This window comes from Salvelinus alpinus, chromosome 8 (genome assembly GCF_045679555.1).
Source record: "Salvelinus alpinus chromosome 8, SLU_Salpinus.1, whole genome shotgun sequence".
Lineage (NCBI taxonomy): Eukaryota > Metazoa > Chordata > Actinopteri > Salmoniformes > Salmonidae > Salvelinus > Salvelinus alpinus.
In genome coordinates, this window is record NC_092093.1 from 5,577,469 (window position 1) to 5,598,294 (window position 20,826).

Consider the following 20,826-nt stretch of genomic DNA (forward strand, 5'->3'; position numbering starts at 1 on the left):
GACATGTTTAGCTGAGTAATAGCATGTTACATCTGCATATATTTTATATTCCCCGAGGGAATGTGTAATGTCTAGTGTACAATCTGTTAAAAACATGTCAGTAATTCTCTTTGCAATCTTTCTGAATACTACAGAGGATACACTTCTGGTGAGGCTTCCGTTGACCAGAAGTCATCAGTAAAGAGGCCTCTTACCCACTTTATCTGAAAGCACTAATCTATAAGCAGAGAAATATGCAGTCTGTTCGGAGGGAATGTGTTCTCTTTGTAATATCCATCCTAACCTGCAGAGGTCAGTGTCACACCGAAACCACGGGTGAGTTCAGTAAGACAAAACGTTTTGTAAAGTTCAGATAGACATTTTTTTGGGGATTGTACAACAAACATGCCTCTTTTAGAAGAAAAAAAAATGATGTCAGCTCTATTCGTGTAATTTCTATCTGCAAGGAATGTGTGTAAATGGTAGAGGTCAAACTAGAGGTCAGGGAGATGATGAACGTGGGTTAACGGTAGAGGTCAAACTAGTGGTCAGGGAGATGATGAACGTGTGTTAATGGTAGAGGTCAAACTAGAGGTCAGGGAGATGATGAACGTGTGTTAACGGTAGAGGTCAAACTAGAGGTCAGGGAGATGATGAACGTGTGTTAACGGTAGAGGTCAAACTAGAGGTCAGGGAGATGATGAACTTGTGTTAACGGTAGAGGTCAAACTAGAGGTCAGGGAGATGATGCACGTGTGTTAACGGAAGAGGTCAAACTAGAGGTCAGAGAGATGATGCACGTGTGTTAACGGTAGAGGTCAAACTAGAGGTCAGGGAGATGATGAACGTGTGTTAACGGTAGATGTCAAACTAGAGGTCAGAGAGATGATGAAAGATGCTATTGTTAATTCAATCCTTCTGGCAGGTTATACACTGTTTGTTGATCAATGTGTTTCTCTCTAATAACCAGGCTGAATACAGACAGAAGTGCTGATTAGCTCTACCACCTATGCCCTTGACAAATATCCGTCTGCTTCCCAAGCACCCTATTTCCTATATAGTGCTCTATTTGGGCTCTGGTCAAAAGTAGTGCACTGTGTAGGGAATAGGGTGCCATTTGGGACCCATGTCAGTCCTGATAAATAACTCTATTCAGTCTTCATTATGTATCAGACAGTATTCTAATGAGCTTTAACTCAGGGGGCTTCCCTGGGAAGACAACACTCAACAATTAGTGGTTTACAGACATCACTCAGCAATTAGGGGTTTTCAGACAACACTCAACTATTAGTGGTTTTCAGACAACACTCAACAATTAGTGATTTTTAGACAACACTCAACAATTAGTGTTTTTTAGACAACACTCAACAATTAGTGGTTTTCAGACAACACTCAACAATTAGTGGTTTTCAGACAACACTCAACAATTAGTGGTTTTCAGACAACACTCAACAATTAGTGGTTTTCAGACAACACTCAACAATTAGTGGTTTTCAGACAACACTCAGCAATTAGGGGTTTTCAGACAACACTCAACAATTAGGGGTTTTCAGACAACACTCAACAATTAGTGGTTTTCAGACAACACTCAGCAATTAGGGGTTTTCAGACAACACTCAACAATTAGGGGTTTTCAGACAACACTCAACAATTAGTGGTTTTCAGACAACACTCAGCAATTAGGGGTTTTCAGACAACACTCAACAATTAGGGGTTTTCAGACAACACTCAACAATTAGTGGTTTTCAGACAACACTCAACAATTAGTGGTTTTCAGACAACACTCAACAATTAGTGGTTTTCAGACAACACTCAGCAATTAGGGGTTTTCAGACAACACTCAACAATTAGTGGTTTTTAGACAACACTCAACAATTAGTGGTTTTCAGACAACACTCAACAATTAGGGGTTTTCAGACAACACTCAACAATTAGTGGTTTTCAGACATCAAATGTAGATTTTTAGAAATCCAAAATAATGATCTTCTTTTTTTTATATTATGTTGGCAGAGGATTTTCATATTTAATTTTTTGTTGTTGTTATTTTGTATTTATGTAATATGGCATTTTCATTGATATACTGTATGGCATCTTAGAGCACGTTTGGCTAAAACGCCCCTATTGCTAATCTCATTACATATGCACAAATTATATTAGAAAAGTCAAGTCAAGGCAATCTAATTTACGGAGCAAGGAGAGGTAGGAAGTTCCCAGTTACCATAGCACTCACTGATCCAGTTGAGGTGTTTAGAATACAATCCTGCAAAGTGGTACCCTTTTAATCCATTAAATCACAACAGCGGTTGGTCAAAAGTAGTGCACTATGTAGGGAATAGGCTTCCATAAGGCCCTGGTCAAAAGTAGTGCACTATGTAGGGAATAGGTTTCCATAAGGCCCTGGTCAAAAGTAGTTTACTGTGTAGGGAACGGGGTGCCATTTTGGCACACAGCCTCTGATGTCTGCTAAAGAAACAAAAGATTAGATTAACTTAATGTGAAACTGTAAAAGAAAAAGAAACCGTTGGCCCGGAAGTCGACGACGATAAAACCAATAACAACAGAGTGTATTCAAATGACGGAACCTAAAGTAGGGGTTCTATCCATTCATTGGCTGTCTGTGTCCTAATATTCTCCAATAGTATCCTTTCCTGTTTTTTCCTCTTTGTAAAACACTTTAAGCAATGCCCCGCCCACCTGAGAATCTATATTTTTTCAGCCAATCTATTTCCTGTGTTTGAGGGCTGCAAAATCCACTTGTTACTTAAATCTCGCTGGATTGAATATGACAACAATAGTAATTAATGAGGCAATCTATACAGTGTAGGTCGGCCTGGACAAAGTAGCCCTGTTCCACTACGGTATGTTAATGTATTCATATATGCAAATGCACCCGGTTTAATGCAAACGAGGCACCTATTATTTTCTTGGTTTTACAACAAAATAAAAATAAATACCTGATGACCACTATAAAATATGTATATGAATGCATTCTAAGACATTTGACAATACATCGAATAACTGAATTCCTAACAAAATCCTTGAACTTTACGTGTTAAAATTCAGTCAAATATCTGATGGATTAAAAACAAAATCTAAAAGTTTAGAGTATCTTCATCCATTGTCCAACTGAGGCATCGACTAAACTTGTTTTAAAAACTTTTTAAACAATTTTAAAGCTGATTCCTAAATAAACCCTTGCGTGTATGCAAGGCTAATGGTGGAAACATTTCACATTATTTCAATAATCAGAAAGTCTATACTCATGAAGGGCAGGATACGAAACAGAAAGCCTATACTCATGAAGGGCAAGTCACCAAAGGTGTTAAATAGTATTGGGAACCAGTCACCAAAGCCAATAAATAGTATTGGGAACCAGTCACCAAAGCCAATAAATAGTATTGGGAACCAGTCACCAAAGCCATTAAATAGTATTGGGAACCAGTCACCAAAGGTGTTAAATAGTATTGGGAACCAGTCACCAAAGCCATTAAATAGTATTAGGAACCAGGCACCAAAGCCAATAAATAGTATTGGGAACCAGTCACCAAATCCAATAAATAGTATTGGGAACCAGTCACCAAAGCCATTAAATAGTATTGGGAACCAGTCACCAAATCCAATAAATAGTATTGGGAACCAGTCAACAAAGCCAATAAATAGTATTGGGAACCAGTCACCAAAGCCATTAAATAGTATTGGGAACCAGTCACCAAATCCAATAAATAGTATTGGGAACCAGTCAACAAAGCCAATAAATAGTATTGGGAACCAGTCACCAAAGGTGTTAAATAGTATTGGGAACCAGTCACCAGAGCTATTAAATAGTATTGGGAACCAGTCAACAAAGCCAATAAATAGTATTGGGAACCAGTCACCAAAGGTGTTAAATAGTATTGGGAACCAGTCACCAAAGCCAATAAATAGTATTGGGAACCAGTCACCAAAGGTGTTAAATAGTATTGGGAACCAGTCACCAAAGGTGTTAAGTAGTATTGGGAACCAGTCACCAAAGGTGACTGATTAAATACAGGCAAAAGATAATGTGTCCTCAATGACTTACCTTCTTAAAGGTGTACTATGAAGAAAAAGCCATTTCCTGGTTGCTAAAATTCTAAAAGTTCTACTAATTTCAGTTTATGTGACAAAACAAGCGAGTATAGTATAGAGAATCACTGTACCATCTGAACGGCTGTAAAAAATATATTTTCCATAACCAAAAGTATCGTATTTTCCACTGTTTGAAACTGCTGTACAAAACTGAAAGTAAAAGACACAAAAACAAAACTTAACAACTGGAAGCATAGAAATAGCACACATAGAACAGATCTACCGCATCTTAGACTTTGCTTTCATTGAGAATGACAGATCTATAACTCATCATTTCTATGTGAATTTTGTCAGGTTGTCCCAAAAAAGTTACATACTGCAGCTTTAAATAAAGGCAAATGATACTGGCCTGTATCCGAATACCCATGCTTGAGGACTACATACTTAAACTGCATACTATGTACTCATCGTCGCATACTATTTAGCACGTGCCGTTTAGTAAAAAGTATGCAGTATGTCACAACGCACTGGCTGAGTAGGTGGGCGGGGCTGAGTAGGTGGGGCGGGGCTGAGTATTTGGGGCGAGGCTGAGTAGGTGGGGCGGGTCTGAGTAGGTGGGGCGGGTCAGAGTAGGTGGGGCGGGGCTGAGTAGGTGGGGCGGGTCTGAGTAGGTGGGGTGGGGCTGAGTAGGTGGGGTGGGGCTGAGTAGGTGGGGTGGGGCTGAGTAGTTGGGGCGGGTCTGAGTAGTTGGGGCGGGGCTGAGTAGGTGGGGCGGGTCTGAGTAGGTGGGTTGGGGCTGAGTAGGTGGGGTGGGGCTGAGTAGGTGGGGCGGGTCTGAGTAGTTGGGGCGGGTCTGAGTAGTTGGGGCGGGGCTGAGTAGGTGGGGCGGGGCTGAGTAGTTGGGGCGGGTCTGAGTAGTTGGGGCGGGGCTGAGTAGGTGGGGCGGGTCTGAGTAGGTGGGGCGGGTCTGAGTAGGTGGGGCGGGGCTGAGTAGGTGGGGCGGGGCTGAGTAGTTGGGGCGGGGCTGAGTAGGTGGGGCGGGTCTGAGTAGGTGGGGCGGGGCTGAGTAGTTGGGGCGGGGCTGAGTAGGTGGGGCGGGTCTGAGTAGTTGGGACGGGGCTGAGTAGGTGGGGCGGGTCTGAGTAGTTGGGGCGGGGCTGAGTAGGTGGGGCGGGGCTGAGTAGGTGGGGCGGGTCTGAGTAGTTGGGGCGGGGCTGAGTAGGTGGGGCGGGGCTGAGTAGGTGGGGCGGGGCTGAGTAGTTGGGGCGGGGCTGAGTAGTTGGGGCGGGGCTGAGTAGGTGGGGCGGGGCTGAGTGCGGGTGGATATTTGCAAATTCAGCAGACATGCATCTCATTAACTACCTACTCAGGGTCAGCGCACTCTCATGTGTTTTTTTGACATCATTGTAAGCCTGCCACACACACACTATACGATACATTTATTAAACATAGGAATGAATATGATTTTTTGTCACAACCCGGCTCATGGGAAGTGACAAAGAGCTCTTATAGGACCAGGGCACAAATAATAATATAACAATATTCAATAATTTAGCTCTTTATTTAGCCATCTTACATATAAAACCTTATTTGTTCATCAAAAATTGTGAATAACTCACCACAGGTTAATGAGAAGTGTGCTTGAAAGGATGCACATAACTCTGCAATGTTGGGTTGTATTGAGAGTCTCAGTCTTAAATCATTTTCCACACACAGTCTGTGCATGTATTTAGTTTTGATGCTAGTGAGGGCCGAGAATCCACTCTCACATAGGTACGTGGTTGCAAAGGGCATCAGTGTCTTAACAGCGCGATTTGCGAAGGCAAGAAACTCTGAGCGCAGCCCAATCCAGAAATCTGTCAGTGGCTTTTGATTAAATTACATTTTCACAGAACCGCTTGTTGCAATTTCGATGAGACTCTCTTGATCAGATATCGGTAAGTGGACTGGAGGCAGGGCATGAAAGGGATAACGAATCCAGTTGTTTGTGTCGTCCGTTTCGGGAAAGTACCTGTGTAATTGCGTACCCAGCTCACTCAGGTGCTTCGCTATATCACATTTGACATTGTCCGTCAGCTTGAGTTCATTTGCACACAAAAAATCATACAATGACAGAAAGACCTGTGTGTTGTCCTTGTTAATGCAGACAGAAAATAACTCCAACTTCTTAATCATAGCCTCAATTTTGTCCCGCACATTGAATATAGTTGCGGAGAGTCCCTGTAATCATAGATTCAGATCATTCAGATGAGAAAAAACATCACTCAGATAGGCCAGTCGTGTGAGAAACTCGTCATCATGCAAGCGGTCAGACAAGTGAAAATGATGGTCAGTAAAGAAACTTTAAGCTCGTCGTTCAATTAAAAAAAAAACGTGTCAATACTTTGCTCCTTGATAACCAGCGCACTTCTGTATGTTGTAAAAGCGTTACATGGTTGCTGCCCATATCATTGCATAATGCAGAAAATACACAAGAGTTCAGGGGCCTTGCTTTAACACCATTTTCACTGTAGTGTCCAAAACGTATTTCAAGCTGTCAGGCATTCCCTTGGCAGCAAAAGCCTCTCGGTGGATGCTGCAGTGTACCCAAGTGGCGTCGGGAGCAACTGCTTGCATGCGCGTTACCACTCCACTATGTCTCCCTGTCATGGCGTTTGGCCATCAGTACAGATACCAACACATCTTGACCACCAAAGTCAATTTGATGTCACAAAGCTGTCCAGTACTTTTCCCAGTGATTTGCAGAAGAGGATGTCTTCCGTAATTGACCCCCCCATAAACGTAATGGACATATACCAGGAGCTGTGCCAGGCCAGCCACGTCTGTTGACTCATCCAGCTGTAACGCATATAATTCACTGGCTTGTATGCGAAGCAGTAATTGTTTCAAAACATCTCCTGCCATTTCACTGATGCATCGATAAACAGTGTTCGATGAAGGCATTGTCTGTCTTTTTGGCCTTTTCTCCCAGCATTGTCCCATCCATGTGCCCGCGCAGCAGGAAAAAGGAAGTCCTCCACAACTCGCTTGGCTTATTTTTCAAATTGTCATGTTTTAGTTTCTAAATGTCTGCGCAAGAGTGAAGATTTTCCACGAGAGAGTAACGGTTCATGTGATTGGATGTTAATAATTTGACTGTATTTGACATTGTGTTGTTATTTCGCTGAACACCTAGATGGTTTAATTTTATTTTTGGCAGTGAAATGAGGCCACTCAGGCGAGAAAAAAAACCTCACCCAAATGTATAGCCCTGTTGGAAAATATAAATGTACTGTTTGAAAACGTGAATAGGTATTTCTTTATTTAAAAAAATAAAAATAAAAATATGAATCCCATTTTTATTTGGCGTACCCCCGACGGCATTGTGCGTACCCCATTTTAGGAATACCTGCCATAGACCATACAGCCAATCTATCCTATTTAAACAGGAACCTGCCATAGACCATACAGCCAATCTATCCTATTTAAACAGGTACCTGCCATAGACCATACAGCCAATCTATCCTATTTAAACAGGTACCTGCCATAGACCATACAGCCAATCTATCCTATTTAAACAGGAACCTGCCATAGACCATACAGCCAATCTATCCTATTTAAACAGGTACCTGCCATAGACCATACAGCCAATCTATCCTATTTAAACAGGACTGGAGACAGAAACAGATCATTTGGTTCCATTTCAACATATTTATTAGTGAAACCAAAGTGCTGTAACATATATTAATTAAATCAAACAGCCTACTACACACACCAAAACTTTTCAAATGTTCAAATCAAAAGGCACACAAAAAAAGGTGGACAGTCAGGTGAACCGCTGGACAGAACCAAAATAAACAAAAGCACTGATCATTGGGAACGAGATCAGAATGACTGCTAAGGCTTGATCCATAAATTAAATAATTGAATAGGGAGCCAACAAAACCAAAACAATCCATATGTTCTAATCAAACGTGGATCAGAACCAGTCAGTATCTGGTGTGACCACCGTTTGCTTCATGCAACACGACACATCTCCTTCACATAGAGTTGCTTGAGGTCTGTGGAATTTTGTCCCACTCCTCTTCAATGGCTGTGCGTAGTTGCTGGATATTGGCGGGATCAGGAACATGCTGTCGTACATGTCGATCCAGAGCATCCTAAACATGCTCAATGGGTGGTGACATGTCTGGTGAGTATGCAGGCCATGAAAGAACTAGGGCATTATCAGCTTCCGGTAATTGTGTACAGATCCTAGCAATACGGGGATCTGTGCATTATCATGCTGAAACATGAGGTGATGACAGCGGATGAATGGCACGACAATTGGCCTCAAGATCTCGTCCCGGGAATCTCTGCACATTCAAATTGCAATCAATAAAATGCAATTGTGTTTGTTGTCCGTAGCTTATGCCTGCCCATACCATAACCCCACAGCCACCATGGGGCACTCTGTTCACAACATTGACATCAGCAAAACACTCGCCCATACGACGCCATACACGATTTCTGGCATCTGCCCAATACAGTTGAAACCGGGATTCATCTGTGAAGAGCACACTTTTCCAGCGTGCCAGTGGCCATCAAAGCTGAGCATTTGCCCACTGTAGTCGGTTATGACGCTGAACTGCATTCAGGTCAAGACCCAGGTGAGGACGACAAGAATGCAAATGAGCTTTCCTGAGACGGTTTCTGACAATTTGTACTGAAATTCTTTGGTTGTGCAAACTCACAGTTGCATCACCTGTTCGAGTGGCTGGTCTCAAACCATCCCGCAGATGAAGAAGACAGATGTGGAAGTCCTGGGCTGGCATGGTTACACGTGATCTGCTGTTGTAAGGCCAGTTGGACATACTGACAAATTTTCAAAAATTATGTTGGAGGTTGGCTTATGGTAGAGAAATAAAGATTGCACACACCTTTAAAACTTGAGACATCTGTGGCATTGTGTTGTTGTGACAAAACTACACATTTTAGAGTGGTCTTTTATCGTTCCCAGCACAAGGTGCACCTGTGTATTTATCATGCTGTTTAATCAGCTTCTTGATATGCCACACCAGTCAGGTGGATGGATTATCTTGGTAAAGGAGAAATGCTCACTAACAGGGATTTAAACAAATTTGTACCACATTTGAGAGAAATCTGTCAGGTCTGCTCCCGCTCTTCCCTTCCCCTGGCGCTTGAGGGCGCCAGATTACCCTGCATCACACTCTCCTGTCATCCATCACTCACACCTGCCCTCCCTTGTCCCTTGTCCCTCACCATTATTGGACTCACTTATCTCCTGTTTATTTCCTCCCCTATATGGGTCATTTTGCAATTCCTACGGCTTCCACTAGATGTCAACACTCTTTAGAACCTTGTCTGATGCTTCTACTGTGAAGTGGGGCAGAAGGAGAGGGGATTGAGTAAGGTCTATCATGAGATGAACATGTGCTGACCATGCGCGTTCATGTGAGAGCGAGCTCTGTTCTATCGAATTTCTGAAGACAAAGGAATTCTCCGGTTGGAACATTATTGAAGATTTATGTTAAAAACATCCTAAAGATTGATTCAATACATCGTTTGACATGTTTCTACTGACTGTTACGGAACTTTTTGACATTTCGTCTGCTTTTAGTGAACGCGTTTCGTGACTTTGGATTTGTTTACCAAACGCGCTAACAAAAGTAGCTATTTGGACATAAATTATGGACATCACCGAACAAATCAAACATTTATTGTGGAACTGGGATTCCTGGGAGTGCATTCCGATGAAGATCATCAAATGTAAGTGAATATTTATAATGCTATTCCTGACTTCTGTTGACTCCACAACATGGCGGATATCTGTATGGCTTGTTTTGTTGTCTGAGCGCCATACTCAGATTATTGCATGGTGTGCCTTTTCGGTAAAGCTTTTTTGAAATCTGACACAGCGGTTGCATTAAGGAGAAGTGGATCTAAAATTCCATGTATAACACTTGATCTTTGATCAACGTTTATTATGAGTATTTCTGGAAATGTTTGTGGCTCTCTGCAAAATCACCAGATGTTTTTGGAACTACTGAACATAACGTACCAATGTATACTGAGATTTTTTGAAATAAATAAGAATTTTACCGAACAAAACATACATGTATTGTGTAACATGAAGTTCTATGAGTGTCATCTGATGAAGATCATCAAAGGTTAGTGATTAATTTGATCTCTATTTCTGCTTTTTGTGACTCCTGTCTTTGGCTGGAAAAATGGCTGTGTTTTTCTGTGATTTGGCAGTGACCTAACATAATCGTTTGTGGTGCTTTCGCTGCAAAGCCTTTTTGAAATCGGACACTGTGGTGGGATTAACATCAGGATTACCTTTAAAATTGTATAAAATAGTTGTATGTTTGAGGAATTTTAATTATGAGATTTCTGTTGTTTGAATTTGGCGCCCTGCACTTTCACTGGCTGTTGTCATATCGATCCCGTTAACGGGATTGCAGCCCTAAGAAGATTTATAGGGTTATGGTTAGACAATGTGTTCTCAATGACTTACCTGATTAAATACAGAAACTCTGTAGTCGGATTCAGTCAGACTCTTTAGGAACATCCTCTGAAGTCAAGATATAGTTTATATACCAAATGGTTCCCTATTCCCTAGTCTAATAACTATGGGCCCTGGTCAAAAGTAGTGCACTACAATAGGGAATAGGGTGCCATTTGGGACACACACAATAGAGAGATGTGGACAGAACATGCACCTTGCTGGAAGCCTCTGCAAAGTCCTCTGGGTAACAATGAGCTCATCACTAGCACTGATATGAAGAGATGGGTTTATATTGATGATGTCTCTGTTTCTTGTTGTTACCCCCTGACTTTAGTCATTACGATTCAATTTTTCTCGTCCATTAGCGGTTCAATGTTCTTGAACGGCCATCGAAAAAGTTACTCAGATAAAATATGTTCACATGTCAAATAAAGCTATTTAGTTAAAGTCTAAGATTGATACTGGTTTGAATGTGTCTGGTATAAATACGTTGATTGCTTGGTCTCTATGGTGACCAAATAGCTGATTATTGTTGTAATACATTCTGGACTCTATGGCTGTTTTTATGGCTCTTTTATGGCACATTATCTACTTGGTAAAACAACAACAGCAGTAATCTGTCTCTCGAAAGTGTCTGCACAGGGGGCTCTAAAAAAACCCAGCAACACATTTTATGTCTTTTGACAGGTTTCTAATAAGCTATTTCCAACCCCCTTTGATATGGATACTAGGCAAAGTTATTTTCTCTATGTTACGAAACAACACTTCCCTTTTCATAATGACAGAAGTCAAAGACAACAACAAAAAGTATATCCAACCACATTAACATGTCTCAACAAATATTTTTGGGGGGAGGAAGCACCTTACTACAAGGTATATTATAAGGGTACTGTAGGTGATGCTTGGCGCTGGGATCTTGACTACGCTGAACCTCGACAGAGAGAAGACAACCTGAAAGGCAGCTTTTAAAGCGGTAATTGGCAGTTAAAACAAGTCAACCGTTTTAACATGTAGGTCCCCCCCACGAATTATGCAGCGCCCTCCCCGCTTGTAAATGACGTATCTCTATGACAAGACGCATCATTCACCCAAGTTTCGTCAAAGATCGGCCAGTGGTGTCTGAGATATTTTTTGTGGGTTAGCTAGACTCATATCCCTGAGCATGTGTGCCAAATATCATCAATCATCAATCAAACAGATCAAGAGATATAAACATGTGCCAGTTATAGCGCCACCGTGTGGTCGATGTGAATGTTCTTGTATATGTTGAGCCTTGACAGTGTTTGCAACATGTGTACCACATTTTGTAGCAATATGAATATCCGTGACTTATTTATGTACGTTTTATGTGCCAGACCAAGCCCACGTGAATGTTTATTGGTCAATATGTTGTTTAAGGAACTAGTCTGGAAAATGTTGCATTGAGAGATCTTTGTCCATAGATGCCACATATCAAGTTTTTCCGGTCATGCGGGTGCCAGAAAAGTAGCATTTTAAGTGTTTTTCACAAAATTCTAAATCCATAATGGCGGACTTTATGGGACCATGATGCAAATTTGTTCCTTGTGAGGAGAGGGACCTATGTACCGAATTTCATGACTTTGCATCAAACGGGGAGATGGGCGTGAAGTTTCAAAGTTTGCATTCTCTTGTTATAGCGCCACCATTTGGCCAATCAGCGTAATTTAGTAAATTCTGGATCTCTATGGCAAGATGTATCAGAGCTATGGATGCAAGGACTGACCATCCATGATATCAACAGTATAGTTTAAACCCTGTTTTGAGGCTATACGGTGTTTGTTTACACGACGATGCCAAACGTAGCGTCATATGACGCAAAATGCATCATCATCACGGTTGACAACTCCATTGTGTCCTCCTCCCAGAGTGCTAAGAACCTTGGCGTGATCCTGGACAACACCCTGTCGTTCTCAACGCACATCAAGGCGGTGACCCGTTCCTGTAGGTTCATGCTCTACAACATTCGCAGAGTATGACCCTGCCTCACACAGGAAGCAGCGCAGGTCCTAATCCAGGCACTTGTCATCTCCCGTCTGGACTACTGCAACTCGCTGTTGGCTGGGCTCCCTGCCTGTGCTATTAAACCCCTACAACTCATCCAGAACGCCGCAGCCCGTCTGGTGTTCAACCTTCCCAAGTTCTCTCACGTCACCCCGCTCCTCCGCTCTCTCCACTGGCTTCCAGTTGAAGCTCGCATCCGCTACAAGACCATGGTGCTTGCCTACGGAGCTGTGAGGGGAACGGCACCTCCGTACCTTCAGGCTCTGATCAGGCCCTACACCCAAACAAGGGCACTGCGTTCATCCACCTCTGGCCTGCTCGCCTCCCTACCTCTGAGGAAGTACAGTTCCCGCTCAGCCCAGTCAAAACTGTTCGCTGCTCTGGCACCCCAATGGTGGAACAAACTCCCTCACGACGCCAGGTCAGCGGAGTCAATCACCACCTTCCGGAGACACCTGAAACCCCACCTCTTTAAGGAATACCTAGGATAGGATAAAGTAATCCTTCTAACCCCCCCCTCCCCCTTAAAAGAGTTAGATGCACTATTGTAAAGTGGCTGTTCCACTGGATATCATAAGGTGAATGCACCAATTTGTAAGTCGCTCTGGATAAGAGCGTCTGCTAAATGACTTAAATGTAAATGTAAATGTAATTTCAGAATTTTGAAAATTACATATCTTGAAAACTTGATTGCTGACAAGCAAAACATTTTGGGACTATGTCAACAATGGACGAATGAAGAATAAAAAAATGTTGGGTGGGTGGAAATGTCCTTTAAGACCCATAAATGGATGTAATGGTTTTGAGAAAGAGGCGAGGAGGCAAGGAATCAAGGCAATGCAACTGAGTGAAGACAATATTGGAAGACACCATACTGCCAGATCCACTCATTGTAAGTCTTACCAATTGGAACTCTGCATATTGGAGCTGGGTGCAGCTGATGCACCCTATCCCCGGCCTATATGGTGCACTTGGGGAGAGCTCTATATGTTAATCATATTTACTTCTCATTCCATCTCGGAGAGACACCACTTTGCCGCCGACTCGTTTTCCAAACCATCAGCGTTGAACGAGTGAGGAGAATGCCAAGCAGGGGGGCGAAAAAGGAGAAAAAAAATAAAGAAATGGACTTGGAAAAAAATTGAATTCATTAGCTACTCCACTGCTCATACATTACAGATAGATGCAGAACGAATTGTAGTTATTTCTTGACCCAAATAGATTTTTATGAAGTGGGACAGGCACTAATGGAGTTTCCTCTGAGGAGGCCAATGCTCCAGAGACCTGCAGCACAAGGGGCAACGATGGATTTATGGGCGCCCGTTTCTTGCCGCCCGCTCCCCGGGACTGTCAAGATGGATTTGGGAAGCCACATGCCGGGATTGACATCTTACCTGAGTCCCAAATGGAAACCCTATTCCCTATATAGTGCACTACTGGGTCCTGGTTCAAAGTAGTGCTCTATATAGGGAATAGGTCACCATTTGGGACGCTCACCCTTCTCTTGATATAACGGGAGCGTGTCATTCCCTTTAGTCTCCTAGGCCTTAGTGAGGAGCCATGCAGTAGGGTAGGGCTGACGTGTGGTGCTTGGTAATTGACCACCTTGGTTGTGTTCAATTATGAGTCAAGCTCAATGGCACTTCTGGTAACTATACTGGGGAATATGATTACAGACCAGTGCACTGTTGTGGTAATAAGTATCGCTAGCCAGTGCAGTAAGCAGTAATAAGTATCGCTAGCCAGTGCAGTAAGCAGTAATAAGTATCGCTAGCCAGTGCAGTAAGCAGTAATAAGTATCGCTAGCCAGTACAGTAAGCAGTAATAAGTATTGCTAGCCAGTACAGTAACCAATAATAAGTATTGCTAGCTAGTACAGTAACCAATAATAAGTATTGCTAGCTAGTACAGTAACCAATAATAAGTATTGCTAGCTAGTACAGTAACCAATAATAAGTATTGCTAGCTAGTACAGTAACCAATAATAAGTATTGCTAGCTAGTACAGTAACCAATAATAAGTATTGCTAGCTAGTACAGTAACCAATAATAAGTATTGCTAGCTAGTACAGCAACCAATAATAAGTATTGCTAGCTAGTACAGTAACCAATAATAAGTATTGCTAGCCAGTACAGTAACCAATAATAAGTATTGCTAGCTAGTACAGTAACCAATAATAAGTATTGCTAGCTAGTACAGTAACCAATAATAAGTATTGCTAGCCAGTACAGTAACCAATAATAAGTATTGCTAGCTAGTACAGTAACCAATAATAAGTATTGCTAGCTAGTACAGTAACCAATAATAAGTATTGCTAGCTAGTACAGTAACCAATAATAAGTATTGCTAGCTAGTACAGTAACCAATAATAAGTATTGCTAGCTAGTACAGTAACCAATAATAAGTATTGCTAGCTAGTACAGTAACCAATAATAAGTATTGCTAGCTAGTACAGTAACCAATAATAAGTATTGCTAGCTAGTACAGTAACCAATAATAAGTATTGCTAGCTAGTACAGTAACCAATAATAAGTATTGCTAGCTAGTACAGTAACCAATAATAAGTATTGCTAGCTAGTACAGTAACCAATAATAAGTATTGCTAGCTAGTACAGTAACCAATAATAAGTATTGCTAGCTAGTACAGTAACCAATAATAAGTATTGCTAGCCAGTACAGTAACCAATAATAAGTATTGCTAGCTAGTACAGTAACCAATAATAAGTATTGCTAGCTAGTACAGTAACCAATAATAAGTATTGCTAGCCAGTACAGTAACCAATAATAAGTGTTGCTAGCTAGTACAGTAACCAATAATAAGTATTGCTAGCTAGTACAGTAACCAATAATAAGTATTGCTAGCTAGTACAGTAACCAATAATAAGTATTGCTAGCTAGTACAGTAACCAATAATAAGTATTGCTAGCTAGTACAGTAACCAATAATAAGTATTGCTAGCTAGTACAGTACCAATAATAAGTATTGCTAGCTAGTACAGTAACCAATAATAAGTATTGCTAGCTAGTACAGTAACCAATAATAAGTATTGCTAGCTAGTACAGTAACCAATAATAAGTATTGCTAGCTAGTACAGTAACCAATAATAAGTATTGCTAGCTAGTACAGTAACCAATAATAAGTATTGCTAGCTAGTACAGTAACCAATAATAAGTATTGCTAGCTAGTACAGTAACCAATAATAAGTATTGCTAGCTAGTACAGTAACCAATAATAAGTATTGCTAGCTAGTACAGTAACCAATAATAAGTATTGCTAGCTAGTACAGTAACCAATAATAAGTATTGCTAGCTAGTACAGTAACCAATAATAAGTATTGCTAGCTAGTACAGTAACCAATAATAAGTATTGCTAGCTAGTACAGTAACCAATAATAAGTATTGCTAGCTAGTACAGTAACCAGTAATAAGTATTGCTAGCTAGTACAGTAACCAATAATAAGTATTGCTAGCTAGTACAGTTTATGCAGAAATGTAGGTACTGTTCTATGTGCTTCTACAGAATACTTGTGTTACTAGAACGTATGAAGCAAAGAAAATAGAAAGTACACATAAACTTAAATATTTGGACATTTGTTGGTACATGTTTTGTGTACGGCATCTGACTCAAAGGTGGCGAAGTTACACATGATAAAATATACAACAAAGTATCATGTTTAATCCTCTTATTTGTAAAGGCAGTGTACGCTAACTAAGAACGGATGGTGTTCCAGGGCACGTGCTCAGAGCATGCGCAAATCAACTAGCAGGCATATTCACTGTGATTTTCAACCTCTTTTTTTGTCCCAGTCTGTAATACAGGGAGGATGTCAGTGACCTGGCAGTGTGGTGCCAGGACAACAACCTCTCCCTCATTGTCAGTAAGACCAAAGAGCTGATCGTGTACAGGAAATGGAGGGTTGAACACATCGACGGGGCTGTAGTGGAGCGGGTCCAGAGTTTTAAGTTCCTTGGTGTCCACGTCACCAACAAACACCAAGACAGTCGAGAAGAGGGCACAACAACACCTTTTCCCCCTCAGGAGACTTAAAAGATTTGGCATGGGTCCCCAGATCCTCAAAAGGATCTACAGCTGCACCATCGAGAGCATCCTGACCGGTTGCATCACCGCCTGGTATGGCAACTGCTCGTCATCCGACCGTAAGGTGCTACATAGGGTAGTGCGTACGGCCCAGTACATCAGTGGAGCCAAGCTTCCTGCCATCCAGGACCTACATACTAGGCTGTGTCAGAGGAAGGCCCAAAAAATTGTCAAAGACTCCAGTCACCCAAGTCAAAGACTGTTCTCTCTGCTACTACATGTCAAGTGGTACCGGAGCACAAAGTCTAGGTCCAAAAGGCTCCTTAACAGCTTCTACTCCAAAGCCATAAGACTGCTGAACAATTAATTAAATGGCTATTTACATTGAGAGCCTCCCCCCCTTTGTTTTACACTGCTGCTACCCGCTGTTTATTATGTATGCAGAGTCTCTTTACCCCTGCCTACATGTACAAATTACCTCAACTAACCTGTACCCCCGCAAATTGACTCAGTACCGGTACCCCCTGTATATAGCCTCCACATTGACTCAGTACCGGTACCCCCTGTATATAGCCTTATTATTGTTATTTTATTGTGTTACTTTTTATTTAAAAAATTACTTTAGTTTATTTAGTAGATATTTTCCTAACTCTATTTCTTGAACTGTATTATTTGTTTTAAGGGCTTGTCAGTAAACATTTCACAGTAAGATACTGTTGTATTCAGCGCATGTGACAATACTTTTTTCATTTGATTTGAAATAAAACCTTTTGGTTTGTACTAAATCTCTGACACTAGCACCTCTAGTTCAGTCACAACTGAGCAGGCCAAATAAAACCTTTTTTATTTCATGGTACGGCGTTCTATATTCCCCACGGGTTAAAGGGATGATTCTGACCATAATGGTTAATTACTGGAGTTTCTAAATGTTATTGCGTCCTATGTTCCCCACGGGTTAAAGGGATGATTCTGACCATAATGGTTAATTACAGCTGTTTATAAATGGTACGGCGTTGTATATTCCCCACGGGTTAAAGGGATGATTCTGACCATAATGGTTAATTACAGCTGTTTCTAAATGGTATTGCGTTCTATATTCCCCACGGGTTAAAGGGATAATTCTGACCATAATGGTTAATTACAGCTGTTTCTAAATGCAAACAGCCAAGGTCGTGCACAAGCACTGAGGCTGAAAACAATTGTTATTAATCAATGGTTACCTCCTACAGGTGTGTGTACTATGCTCTAAGGATTATTTGATAAATCACACTTTTTCTATGTGTAGGACCATTGTAAATTACATTCGTAAGTAGTATTGTGGAACTGTTTTTACGCATTATTGATAAATGAGGGCCCCTGTTATTTACGAAGCATGTGAAGCCAGAAACACTCTTTGAAATTGGAAAGATTCCGTCATCATAAGTCAAATGAAGCAAGCCTTGTCCGAGCGAGAATGGCTCATAGGGCAGGAGCCTATATCCTGTTTCTGTAGCGTGAGGCAGCTTGGTGTACAAATACACCCCCATCATAATGTTTCCATTTGAAGTATTCTCAAGGCATCCGAGAGAAGGACAGAAGTGGAAAATGTGCGCCAAAGCTATTTCCTCCATTCCGACTCTTCGGGTACGTCTGAAATGGCATCCTATTCCTTATAGAGTGCATTACTTTTGACCAGGCCCCAATATGGTTTCATCTTGTGTCTCATCCCTGGACTCCATTTTTAAAGCTCTGGTGTTTCTCACCAAGTACTTTTACAAGGAACTGAACACGAACGCAATTAACATTTGATTCTCTCCCAAAGCCAGCGAGGGGAACCTGTGTTCTCTCTACTTTGGCAACCTTGGGGTTGTTGGACGCTACAAAACTCACGAGGATAATTAAAGTCATGAACAATATTACGGAAAGATGGTTTAGCTGACGCAGGGAGGATGAAGCGAGAAATTTATGCCCCTTCTGTGTTGAGTCCAAAAGCCAAAAGCCTTTTGTGTGGGTTTGGAAAGCGAGATGATGCCCTGTGCATTTTAAACAGTACCTCCACCATCAGAGCTGGATTCATTTATTATTTAAAAATAATTTCTGAAAAACATGCTTTGCATAAAATAAAATGTAAATGTTCAAACTCATTTAAACGAGCACCTCTAACATATCTAATACCTCTAACATATCTAATACCTCTAACATCTCTAATACCTCTAACATCTCTAATACATCTAACATCTTTAATACCTCTAACACCTCTAACATCTCTAATACATCTAACATCTCTAATACCTCTAACACCTCTAACATCTCTAATACCTCTAACATCTCTAATACATCTAACATCTCTAATACCTCTAACATCTCTAATACCTCTAACATCTCTAATACCTCTAACACCTCTAACATCTCTAATACCTCTAACATCTCTAATACATCTAACATCTCTAATACCTCTAACATCTCTAATACCTCTAACATCTCTAATACCTCTAACACCTCTAACGTCTCTAATACCTCTAACATCTCTAATACCTCTAACATCTCTAATACCACTAACACCTCTAACATCTCTAATACCTCTAACATCTCTAATACCTCTAACACCTCTAAAACCTCTAATACCTCTAACATCTCTAATACCTCTAACATCTCTAATACATCTAACACCTCTAACATCTCTAATACCTATAACATCTCTAATACCTCTAACACCTCTAACATCTCTAATACCTCTAACATCTCTAATACCTCTAACATCTCTAATACCTCTAACATCTCTAATACCTCTAACATCTCTAAAACCTCTAATACCTCTAACATCTTTAATACCTATAACATCTCTAATACCTCTAACATCTCTAATACCTCTAATACCTCTAACATCTCTAATACCTCTAACATCTCTAATACCTCTAACATCTCTAACATCTCTAATACCTCTAACACCTCTAATACCTCTAATACCTCTAACATCTCTAACACCTATTACACCTGTTACATCAGCCTATTTAGACTGTAAACTCTCCTTACAGACTCACATTAAGCATCTCCAATCCAAAATTAAATCTAGAATCGGCTTCCTATTTCGCAACAAAGCATCCTTTACTCATGCTGCCAAACATACCCTGGTAAAACTGACCATCCGACTGATCCTCGACTTCGGCGATGTCATTTACAAAATAGCCTCCAACACTCTACTCAACAAATTGGATGCAGTCTATCACAGTGCCATCCGTTTTGTCACCAAAGCACCATACATTACCCACCATTGCGACCTATACGCTCTCGTTGGCTGGCCCTCGCTTCATACTCGCCGACAAACCCACTGGCTACAGGTCATCTACAAGTCTCTGCTAGGTAAAGCCCCGCCTTATCTCAGCTCACTGGTCACAATAGCAGCACCCACCCGTAGCACGCGCTCCAGCAGGTATATCTCACTGGTCACCCCCAAAGCCAATTCTTCCTTTGGCCGCCTTTCCTTCCAGTTCTCTGCTGCCAATGACTGGAACGAACTGCAAAAATCACTGAAGCTGGAGACTCATATCTCCCTCACTAGCTTCAAGCACCAGCTGTCAGAGCAGCTCACAGATCACTGCACCTGTACATAGCCCATCTGTAAATAGCCCATCTGTAAATAGCCCATCCAACTACCTCATCCCCATACTGTATATATTTATTTATCTTGCTCCTTTGCATCCCAGTATCTCTACTTGCACATTCATCTTCTGCACATCTACCATTCAAGTGTTTAATTGTTATATTGTAATTACTTCGCCACCATGGCCTATTTATTGCCTTACCTCCCTTATCCTACCTCATTTGCACACACTTTATATAGTCTTTTCTTCTACTGTATTATTGACTGTATGTTTGTTTATTCCATGTGTAACTCTGTGTTGTTGTATGTGTCGAACTGCTTTGCTTTATCTTGGCCAGGTCACAGTTGTAAATGAGAACTTGTTCTCAACTAGCCGACCTGTTTAAATAAAGGTGAAATAAAATCAAAAATAACATTTCTTAATACAATCAAACCTGCATTGCAGTATTTACACAGTAGCTATTTTTCCAATGGTCAAATTAACCAGACAGACTGGTCTTGGGTACTGTATAAAAACCTACAACTACTAGCAGGACGACCCCCCTCACAGGTATGCTTTCACTTTTTAGAATTAGAAGTGTGTGGGCCCGGGATGAAGATTGTAAATAAAGAAACTATCCCAGCCTTAGACATCCATGTCATAACAAGGAAAGCTTAGCTGGTGTTTGTT

General features: G+C 41.2%; 1 protein-coding gene across 1 annotated transcript; it reads right to left on the bottom strand.

Moving 5' to 3' along the window:
- Positions 1-4,543: 4,543 nt before the first annotated feature.
- Positions 4,544-8,819, bottom strand: LOC139583857 (uncharacterized). Its single transcript, XM_071415403.1, has 2 exons — positions 8,739-8,819; positions 4,544-5,335 (listed from the first exon to the last, which is right to left on the bottom strand). Exons 1-2 carry the CDS (start codon positions 8,817-8,819, stop codon positions 4,544-4,546), a joined length of 873 nt encoding a protein of 290 aa, XP_071271504.1.
- Between the last annotated feature and the right edge of the window lie 12,007 nt (positions 8,820-20,826).